The 10,816-nt window shown below is 32.8% G+C and overlaps 3 protein-coding genes across 13 annotated transcripts in view; 1 reads left to right on the top strand and 2 right to left on the bottom strand.

The window, feature by feature from the left end:
* LOC102678745 overlaps positions 1 to 333 on the bottom strand; it is a 15,754-nt gene extending 15,421 nt beyond the window's left edge. For 2 of the 3 annotated variants that reach the window (XM_006609739.2, XM_006609740.2), the window contains exon 1: positions 1 to 333. The gene's annotated coding sequence lies outside the window, so the exon portion shown is untranslated. The other variant, XM_031515266.1, reaches the window with a different exon arrangement.
* A 1,399-nt stretch (positions 334 to 1,732) lies between these two features.
* LOC102679817 (dual oxidase maturation factor 1) lies at positions 1,733 to 4,637 on the top strand. Its single transcript, XM_006609749.2, has 8 exons — positions 1,733 to 2,200; positions 2,302 to 2,558; positions 2,662 to 2,719; positions 2,806 to 2,940; positions 3,368 to 3,587; positions 3,694 to 3,905; positions 3,988 to 4,183; positions 4,267 to 4,637. The coding sequence occupies exons 2-8, from the start codon at positions 2,394 to 2,396 to the stop codon at positions 4,442 to 4,444; spliced, it is 1,164 nt and encodes a 387-aa protein (XP_006609812.1). The 5' UTR covers positions 1,733 to 2,200; positions 2,302 to 2,393; the 3' UTR covers positions 4,445 to 4,637.
* Positions 4,581 to 10,816, bottom strand: part of LOC102679095 (dual oxidase) — a 14,710-nt gene continuing 8,474 nt past the window's right edge. For all 9 annotated transcript variants that reach the window (XM_006609741.2, XM_006609742.2, XM_006609744.2 and 6 more), the window contains 14 exons: positions 10,521 to 10,757; positions 9,943 to 10,388; positions 9,554 to 9,755; positions 9,096 to 9,422; positions 8,425 to 8,649; positions 8,070 to 8,288; positions 7,499 to 7,702; positions 7,105 to 7,417; positions 6,658 to 7,032; positions 6,370 to 6,587; positions 5,786 to 6,247; positions 5,467 to 5,622; positions 5,272 to 5,400; positions 4,581 to 5,119 (listed from right to left, as the gene is read on the bottom strand). In XM_006609741.2, coding sequence (XP_006609804.1) covers positions 4,991 to 5,119; positions 5,272 to 5,400; positions 5,467 to 5,622; positions 5,786 to 6,247; positions 6,370 to 6,587; positions 6,658 to 7,032; positions 7,105 to 7,417; positions 7,499 to 7,702; positions 8,070 to 8,288; positions 8,425 to 8,649; positions 9,096 to 9,422; positions 9,554 to 9,755; positions 9,943 to 10,388; positions 10,521 to 10,757 — 3,642 coding nt within the window. In that variant the 3' untranslated portion in view covers positions 4,581 to 4,990. The remainder of the gene's footprint in view (positions 5,120 to 5,271; positions 5,401 to 5,466; positions 5,623 to 5,785; positions 6,248 to 6,369; positions 6,588 to 6,657; positions 7,033 to 7,104; positions 7,418 to 7,498; positions 7,703 to 8,069; positions 8,289 to 8,424; positions 8,650 to 9,095; positions 9,423 to 9,553; positions 9,756 to 9,942; positions 10,389 to 10,520; positions 10,758 to 10,816) is intronic.

Here is a 10,816-nt window from a genome sequence, read left to right on the forward strand (position 1 = left end):
ACCCGGCTCGAATTAGACCTCCTGAAATAGCAGCCGAGTTATTGCCGGCACTATGGACCAGCCTGGACGCATACCTCGCTATCGTGCACGTCGTGATCGCGGTATACGCGGCTACTTCCGGTACCGGACACGGATACGCGCGTGTCCACCTCTTGGCACTGCCCTCACGCCTCTGAAACACCGTCGCCTTTGTGGAGTTGATGCTTCAACATCTCGTGCGACCGGCACACCTGGTCGTAGCCGCATCAATGAAAAACGGTAGCTCGTATCCGGGATTTTACGTTCCAGTAACTCCGTTGACCAGCATTCCGTGGGTTGCTTTTATTGTGAATAGGAGGATGTGAGTCAGGTGAGAGTTCGGTTGGAGAGTTTGTCGGTTCAGTTTCTGCAATTCAATTGGATTATTGGATGATTGTTATATTGAAATATTATTATACAATAATGTTATTGTATCAGTAATGTACTCATTTAATTAAGATGTATTTAAGATTGAATTATATTGAGTAGAAGTGAAATATATATAGGAGTGAAAAATATATGAAACTAAAAAGAAACTTTCTAAGAAAGATTCATTTAAATATTATGTTTCATATTAAAATTTATATATTATATATTATATATAATATATAAATTTATTATATATTATATAATATATTATATAATATATTATATATTATAGATAAATAACTAGATAAGAAGAATTGTAAACAATCCAATGAATATTTCCACAGGCAATAATAATTGCTTATAAATTTTATTGAATAAAATTATTATTATTATTCTCTTAATAAATTCTTTCAATTTGAATTATAAAAAATGAATCTAAAATAAAATAAAGTAATGAATCTGATTTAAAAGTTAAATGGATTAAATGATACTGATCTTCCATAGATAAAGAGTATGTAATTTTGGAATATTTTCTTTAATAGCCAAATCTAAATACTATTGTTAAATAATCTTAATTATTTCTGAAATTCAATTATATACTTACAATTACATACTTGTCATTTATGTCACTTCTTATTCATTTCCTTTTTCATAATTTTAAAGTAATTCGCTTGTCTTGAATTAAAATGAACTGTATGAATATTATTTAATTGGCAGAATAAGTTTAAATTTATGATAATTTTGTTTTAATATTGTTGCTCAATCTGATCAACAAAATCTTACTTTAATAATGTCTTTTAACATCTTCAATGTCCTAAAATTTTTCAATTATCTATTATACAATATAATATTTTGCATGAAATATGTAATATGCATGGAATATCATAATAAAATACAAAATCTGTGAAGAAATATAATATTTCTAATAAGTAATAAATTGCTTTTATTCTTAAAAGCAACAATATCCAATATAATTATATATAATATATAATTTTAGTTTGAAATAATAAATTAAATTAATATTTTTTTTATCTTGAAACAATTATATATTAATAAATATTCACATATATTATTAATAATTCTAAACTTTTTGCAATCTTCACTTGCTCTCTATTTCAATTTAGAATGAGATTTCTTTATATTTCTATATAAAAATCTTTCAATTTAACATCTTTTAACAGATTTTTAGAGATATATAAATAGATAAAAATTCCAACATTTAACATACCTTAGATCAAGAAACAAAAGATCTAACGTTGGTTTCTTTTCACTATGATTTATTTCAGGTATACATGTGATGAAACACGAAAAAGTTTCCGGAGTGCTAAGCGACGTCACCGTTTGTGCAGCCATCGAAGTCTCCCGCGTGCCATCGAGCATACCTCGCGATCCACGCTCACGTGTCACGTCTCGTGTCGTCATCCGGGATCATCGATCGCCGATCCGCCGAAATAAAACGCGTCAGACATGCACTTTAAAGCGCGGAGTCGCGTTTTCCTGCCTCAGCTGATCGGGAATACCTTTTGTCCCTCTTCACCTCGGCCACTTGGAATGGGTGGTGGTGGCCGATTCCTTTACTCAGCCCCACCTGGTCGTCTTTCTCTTTCATACTCCCCTCTTGAATAACCAACTCTCAGTCCCCTCTACGCTCCATGACTGGAGATCGCTTTCGAAGACCCGTTAACCTACTGTGGGCCTTAGTGTTCGCGCTGCCTTCGTGCCTTCCATGTTGATGGCTCAGATGCTCGTTTTGTGTGTACCTTGGTTTCACAATTAATCGTCCTTGGACATTGGTAGCCAGAGGCGACCTAAGGTATACTTTTAAAAGAACTTTGACCGCATCAATGTTCAATTTATTATTAGAGAGTTTCAGCTGGATTGGTTTTTTTTGGTTGCGTTTTGTCGAATGTTCAGGGAAAGCCACTGATGCCAAGTGGTTTGCAAAGAGAACCGGAACTAGCCGGTTCCCTCAGGATCGAAGAGAAGTCGAAGATTGAATCGAGAAGATGAAGGGATGGTTCGACGCGTTTCGAATCGATGGTGGACCCACGTTGTACAGTTATAGTAATCGCACACCCGTCACGGGAGATGTTCCTCTGGTGATCGTGTTCGTCGTCTTCGGCACCATTTTCACCGCATTCTTAGTCATATTTCCTGGGATACGAAAAGAGGTTAATATTTCTTTGTTTTTCGTTCTATTATTGAAATTATTGTCTTATGTTATCGATGGATATAATTATGAATTGATTATAATTTTTTTTGTGTCGTCCACAGCGTTTTAGCACATTCCTCACGGTGACCTTGAGCCTTTTTGTTGGAGCATCGATTCAAGGTTTATTTGATCGCGTTTAATTGCGATTTTTTTTTTTTTTTTTTCATTGAATTGTATATACATGAGTTATTTTTCCACGTTTATAGTTGCTCAGTATGGATCCTCCTGGCACACGAGCTCCGCAACTATCGTCAGCACGTACAGTGCATTTTCAAGGCAGAAAACTGCAGCTGAAATTGGTGGATATATCGGTTTGATGCACATAAACATCACGTACAAATGTGAGTCACTTATAACAAACCTTTCAGTCGATTATAATAGTCTACTGTTCGTCCAAAATCAATTGTTCAAGGTCTCTTTTTCGATTATAAAAAGTATCAAGAATGACGTACATAAATCATTCTAAAATAGATTTAGATATATTCAAACATAACATAGCAAAGCGATTTTGATTTCGTTCAAAATAATTTCTATAAAAGATGTTATAAATAATATATTTCAGTTAAAATAATTTTAAAAATATATTTAATCAAATATAATTTTATGCATAATCAATTAATTGTTCAAAATCTTTTTTTTGTATTAATTATTTAAGTTTTATATATCCAAGATATATTGAAAAAAAAAACAAAAAAGAAATCTAGCTTAATCTTTCAACTATAGTACAAATTATTTTCCTTCATTATTTTAATTAATTTCCATATATAGTGTTACCAAGTAGCGAAAATCCAATGGACGATGTAGAATACAATGAAAGATTCTGGTGGAGAAGCACAGGAGAGATGACAAGCGCTTTCAAACAAGCTCTGAACCAGGGAGCACCTTTTCCTATCGTTTCTCTAGCCGAATATTTTAGTCTTCACCAAGAAGGTTTCTCCTGGGGAAGCAAGTATCGGCAGGCTGGCTACTACGCATCGCTCATGCTCTGGTATGTCTCGACAAAATACCATTAGCATTGAGTCACTCTTAATTCATTCCTTCATCCTGATTGTATCTTTCTTTTTTATTTACATTGACTAATTATATTTTTTTAGGACGTCCTTTGCATCTTGGGCCATGATGAATCTGTTATTAATAGTAGTGCCACGATACGGAGCTTATGGAATGATCTTCACAGGGATCTGTATGTTAATCACGAATTTAGTTTACTGGGCACTTTTACCTTGCGAGCCTCTGATAGCACACGTAGACGGTTCCATTCTTGCTTTTAATTTAGGATGGAATTATTGGCTTGTTTTACTAGCTGGTTAGCTCTCTTATATTTTAAATATATCATAGAATTTGGTGGGATAGGATTTTGGATCTTCAGGAAGTGAATTTTTCCTTAGGTATCGGATGTTTATTCGCTGGAGTGGTGATAACAGCAATAGACATGATTTTTCCTCATCAATTTTCCACCATATTAGAAGTTGATTATGATACACCGTATGATAGACATGTTATTATAGAAGAAAGTTTCGACACGAGGAATATCAGACGCAGACTACCTAAAATAGAGGATTCATTTGGTGATCGTATAATAAGGTTCTATTTTATTCTGATCAATTGTCTTATTCAATAAAATAATATGTTTTAAGATTTATTAAATGAATCTTATATGGTTTCAGTCAATTATCGTCAAAGTTGCAAAATAGACATGATATCAAGGAGGAAACACAAGGAGTGATAAATCGAGGATATACGTCGCATGAATCTTCAGAATTTCATCATGAATCTAATGATTCATCAAAAAATAATTGGTCTTATCCATTTCCATCATCTTCTCGTAGAACTATCAATGGTTAATCTTTTTGTAATTATCATTTATATTTATCCTTTTATTGTTAGTAAATTCTTCAACATTTCAAAAGTTTTTAGTTCATTTAAAATTATAAATTTAACTCTAAAAGTCCTATGGAGAAAGGAAAGGAATAAACAATGATTTATAATAAAATATTTTCTTGTAATTTTCTTAATAAATTGCAAACAATTAAATAAATTTAATCGTTTAAAAAATATCTAAAAAAAATATCTAAACTCAAGAGAGATGTCTTAAGAATCATGAATGATTCTTAAGAATTCTCTTCCTCAATTTAATCAGTTCTGATTATCAATGTCAGAATGAAACAAATTGACATTAATAATGCGTTCACACTGACATTTCGAAACGTGACTGAACAAAGGAATATTCTTTCATTTTTTAATAATTATAAATAAGAAATATAATATAATACTTGTTATAAATAAGCGTACGCGCATAAATATGTACACTTGATGGAATTGCATGAAATTCACGATAGAATCCATCGTTTTTCTTCTTCTATTTTTCTTTCATTAATAATATCGATCAGACTAGCCAAAGTTTTCGAAGTGATGAATGAAATAGGGTAAACGACGACCTTTGTTCACTTCGTCACAGGATGACATCACACTCTTCGTCAATGGTCGAGGCCCGCAACTAAATACTCCTATTTTACTAACCTGCGAGTAGTACATGTTTTAATTTAGTCAAACATTCAAATTATTGAATTTAAATAATATATATTCAGTAATATAAGGTTTTAATTTATAATTTTAAATCTCAATGTTTTAATTATACTCATTAATTAAGCAAAGACAATTATAGAACTTACATAACTGTGCTTCTTCTGAACAAATTTTAGAAATGAAGTCATATCCGGTCGACCAAAATGATTTATTGCTTTTAACCCAGTAAATATACTTTTTTTAGATAATCTTTGAAAGTGGTTCTCACAAATATACTGTAACAAACAAGTGTGATTGTACAATAATTTCAAAACTATTATCACAAATATGCAACAACTTACCAGCATAGTTGTACGTAAATCGAACTTGTGAAAAAATTGTGTAATAAATATGTGAATTTCTAATACATCTGTAACATCTTTCCTCTCGACATCTCTGAGTACGTCGATGAACCATTCAAAATGTTTATGTGATGGACAAATCCACAAGAAATAAACCTAAATTTAATGAGAAAGAAAACAAGATATTAAACTATAATATAATAATTTCTATTCTAATCTATTATTAAAAATTTATTTGGAATATTTCATATAATAATAACAAAAAAATAACACTATAATTTAAGTAATTTATATTAAATTTTACCTTTACAAGTCTTACCTTCTTACAAGCTACTCCAGAATATCTATTGGTAGAGGTTCCAAATACGAGATCATTTAACATAGAGGCGTAGGGGGTGACACCAATACCTCCACCAACCATTACAGCAACCTCAAATTTATACCAATCTTGATTGCCACCTCCGAACGGTCCTTCTATTCTTATTTTTGGATGTTCATCCTCTGGATTATAATTACAAGGATCAAAATAATTACGAAGTTTCCAAGTCCATGGTCCCTGCGCTTTAATATGACATGATAAGAAGTTTTCATGTGGTGCGGAAGTTAGAGTGAACGAATGAAACTCGTTCGATCTAAAGGCGGTACAGGAAAGACGAACCCATTGACCAGATAAATATTTCAAATTTGGTGGTCTGTAGAATTTGATTTTAATTACATCGGAAGGAAGTAATTCTGTTTCGATAATGTCCAACGCCATATATTTAGTACGAAGACTTACTACCTAAAAAATAATAATAATAAGATTACTTGTTACATTATTACATATGTAATAGATAAAAAATGATTCAAAGGAAAATAATTAATAGAAAGATGATTACATGTAAAAATAATTATTCAATTTACCTTATCTAAAGAATAAATAATAGCAGGTCCAACAAAGAAAATCCAAAATCGTGGAGAACCAGTCAAACGAGCCAAACCGTGTATTAAACACAATGCATATAATACTACATATAAGCTATGTGTAGACCAGAAAAATTTGTATGCTTTCTGTCGAATAGTTGGATGAGCAAAAACAAATATTATCGTCATTACAATAAATAATAAAATTCCAGTCAAACCTGTGTTAAAAGAACAATAATTTAATAATTACACGAAATTTTATAATAGATATTAAAGTCAAATAGTTACCTGTTACAGTTCTAAAAAGCCAAAACGAAATGGTTAACCGAGCATCGCTTGGGAAGCTAAGTTCGCTGGTCAAACAACGAAGATGAGCTAATGGTTGAGTCGACACATGATAAAAATTAACCATGTGTCCCACGGTATGCAAAACAGAAAAGAACAATGCAGTGCATGCAGCAATTTTATGAAATTGTATATGCGAATCGAGTGGAATATATTGTTGAATAGAAAATTCTTTAAGTTTAGTCAAAAGATTGCGAGACATGGTCAAAAGAAGCAGACTATAACAGAAAGACAAAGCTGCTGCAGATCCTCTAGTTATGGCAATTCCAACTCCCATAATATGCCTCAAATCCGTATGTTCAGCCATGAAAGAGTAATCTGAAATTTAAAATAATTTAGTAATCAAGATCTTTCGTAATGAAGGGTAAAATAATGAAGAAGAAGACTCACATATGAATCTTTCAACGAACAAAGCAATGGTTGTGACATAAAAAACAAATAAATAAAAAATATTCTGTCGGTTTTCCTCGAGAAATGTCGAAATGGCATCCCACTGTTTTTGAGCCCAAGTCTTTGAGTCCTCAGGTGGAAGTTGATCAATATGGAAACTCGTCATGCGAGCTACATTTGTTGATGTGTCGAGAAAATTTTGCTTCGCGCCTTTGCAATCAAGACCGATTGCCACGAAATCGCCTTTGTACTCTTTCATCATCAACTTGAAATCGTTATATGTAAGGTAATCCTTTCTCTCGAGTCCGGCATCCTGAAACAAATCGTTTTAAAGTGTAATCATGTCTTTGGATACGGATAATTTAACAATGCCATTTTAGAACTGAAAGTTTACTTGAAACATTCCATCGATTAATTCTGTCACATGATCGTCTGACAGACTGGTCGTACGTGCAATTTCTACCAAGGATCGAAGCATTTCTGATAATTCTTCCTTGTCGATAACACCATTACAATCTTTGTCACACATATCGAAGATAATTCTCAATTTATCCTCAGTTTTTCCTCGCGAGAATAGCAAAACAGTGTCCAAAAATTCCTAAAAAACAATTAATTTTTTACTAATTCTTTTATTCATATCTTTATTAATTTTTAAAATCATTTTTGATCAATTTCTTTCTCTTTTTTTTTTTATTAATTTTTTTACTTTCATTTTTCTCATTATTTTCTTTTTTAATCTTGCATAATATCCGTATAAATTATTGAAATATTTAGCCTCAAAAAAATAGAAGAAGTTTACCAATTTCTATTAACTAGTAGGAAGTAGGAGAAACTCTCATGTAAAATTCATACAAAATATTGCAATATGAATGATAGACATTACAATAAGTGATTGACAAATATAAAGGAACGAATACAAAGTTACAGATAAAGATCATTTTCCAAATGTTTAATCTTCATCTTACCTGGAACGAAATACGACCGTCTCTGTCTTTATCGACGATATTAAACATTTTCTTCACGAAAACCGCGTCCGCACGCATTCCAAGCGCACTCGCAAATTCGCTTTTAGAAAGCGACGTCCTCATCACGGTAACGACTTCACCGCTGTCGCTATCCTCGGATCGTCGCCGCCTTTCACCAGGTCGTAAACCAAACGTCAAAGCATAAGCTTCCCTAAAGAACTGTCATAAAAGGAAAAAACTGGTATTACATAGCGGTGAAGCAGGAAATGGAAGCAGGAATACGTTACATCCATTAAAACCCGAGATAGGAATTGATTGGAGAGAAGGAAGGAAGGAGAGAAAAAAAATATAATACTTGTTCCAATTTTTTCTGACGGCGTTCCTTCGTTTCCGCTTTTGCAAGCATAATGTCCCGGCTCACTTGGGACAGTGTGAAGTGCTTCTTATGGGACGCCAGAAATGCCTCCAGTTTCGCAATGAACTTTCTACGTGAGGCCAGTGAATCCAGTTCAAGGACAAGGTCGTAGTCTCGCGGTATTCGCAACAGAACCAATGGCTTACGATGACCATTTTCATTCTCCTATATAAATACATAATTATTATTGTAGATACGATTGTGAAGAAGACAAGTTAATGCTAATTTTTAATCATAATCATACATTATTAATTAATGATCAAGGATAAATTGATTGATATCAATGATTAATTATCAAGGATTGAATATAAGATATAAGAATATAATTACAATTAATTATTTTAACAATAACTAATATAACTTCATTTATTATTACAATTTTCATGAATTTTTAAATTCACGAAAGCGTGGAATTACACTGGCTTTAGCGTATCGATCAGGTTGAATTCGGTGAACCAGTCCATAGAACCAGTCTTGAAAAATTTCCATTATTAGTATTAGTATTTCCTTACTTGTTATACAATTAAGAAATTCCGTATAAGATCTCTTGACTAGATTTTCCTTTGAAATTTCATATAAATAAAGAATGAAGGCTGGCTTTTCGTAATCACCTGCGATTCTTCCATCGTGACCGTGTTAACATCGTTGAAATCAAATGTACGCAGTTTCTCGCCTTTGCGATCGACGATGTGCAGAGCCGCTTCCGGCCCAAATTTCACCTTGACTAAACGACGATGATTCGCGTGTAGCCATTCGCGCACGATCATCTTGTCCACGCAAATCTTTCCATCGTTTCTTTTCTGTATCGCCTCTTGGAGAATTTTCAATCGTCTTCTTCGCCGATTCTGAAGCTTGACCAAACCGTAACCGGCACCGGCGCAAAGAATCGGTACAAACCCGAGAAAAACACAGGCGTATATGTACACCAACTCGCTTCCCTATAATGGAGTGGATGCACATAGTTTTAAGACTTCTACGTATAAGGTAACCAAGAGGGGAATGTGAAATTGCAGGAAGATAAGTGTTGCATTAGATAATGTACCGGAATGGTATAAGGAATATTAATCACCTCAAAGTAGTCGTAACGTTGTAATGGGACGCAGGGTTCTAACATCGTTGAATTTAGTTGATAGGGTTGGGGACAGGGATCTCCCTCCTCCCAGGTGAATACTTTTCTTTGAATCGCGTTCGCTGGTATTCCTGTCGCGTTTACTATTATATCCCATAAAGTAATTCGGCGAATATCTGCTATCTCGCTTTTTGTAAAAATTCTGGAACGAAATTTAGATTTATAATATGTTTGGAATAGATAATATATTATAGATTTTTACAAAATTTTATATAATATAATTTACTGTTTATATAATATAATTTAATGTCTTTTCAATTTTGTATATGAATCAAGATTATTGGAGATTTTTGTTACTTTTTAGTATCAAATTTAATCACATGACTTACCCATTCTCTTCATTTTCAAACCAAAATCTATCAGAATCTCTCAAACGAAGAAATTGCTCTTTTATCACAGTAGAAAAAAGTTCTCCAGGACCTGCACTAGACTCCAACATCCCGCCGATATAAACATCCATATTGTTCAAATTATTCGAATGGATTTCGACTAACGTACGCAATAACGAAGGATTTTTATTAAACAATTCTGGATTGATTTCGTTCCAAGTCTTCTTTCGAGGTAGTTTGAAATGTGCTCTGGCTGTATTATAATCTGGAAGCCCGTTGTCTCTGCCTCGCATAATGTTCAAAGCCCCTAAATCTCGTCTTGAAAATTCCATGGGCCCAAATAAATTGTTTCTAATATCAGTGCCAAGAAGATTGTCCTCTTTTTCTGCTATTTGCGAAGTCATACCCATGAGAAGTTCTTCAATTGTACTATTAGTTAAAACTTCCTATAAATATAAGTACATACATATGTATAATTATATTTAAGTTAGATTATTCTCTTCAAAATAATTATCTTTTTAAAGTTTAACAAACTATAATAAATAAAAGATAAATTCAAACGATATTTTAATAATTACATTAGAATCCCACCAGGTGGAACAGAGTCTAATCGCAGGTTGATCGATATTTGTTCTTCTATATTCGCAATTTTCATCTCGACGATACAATCCAGGTGGTATTAAAGTGTGCCCAAACCGGAAAGCTGCGCTCTGAAATATGTGACTGATACCAGGATGAAGATCTGACTTGTATCCTGTATAAGGTGGCAAATCCTCGTTCAAAAGTATAGGAATATACTCGTACAAAATGATATTCTGCAATTAAGAAAAAAAAAAAAAAAAAACAAAATTAAAGAAAGAAGTTCTGTATAACA

This window comes from Apis dorsata, unplaced genomic scaffold (assembly GCF_000469605.1).
Source record: "Apis dorsata unplaced genomic scaffold, Apis dorsata 1.3 scaffold_59, whole genome shotgun sequence".
NCBI lineage: Eukaryota > Metazoa > Arthropoda > Insecta > Hymenoptera > Apidae > Apis > Apis dorsata.

Excerpts from the sequence above, each read along its gene's own strand:
- LOC102679817 (XM_006609749.2), top strand. The coding sequence starts at position 2,394 with ATGAAGGGATGGTTCGACGCGTTTCGAATCGATGGTGGACCCACGTTG. Across the intron at positions 2,720-2,805 it reads TGTTGGAGCATCGATTCAAG|TTGCTCAGTATGGATCCTCC; the intron begins GTTTATTTGATC and ends CCACGTTTATAG. Across the intron at positions 4,184-4,266 it reads TTTGGTGATCGTATAATAAG|TCAATTATCGTCAAAGTTGC; the intron begins GTTCTATTTTAT and ends ATATGGTTTCAG.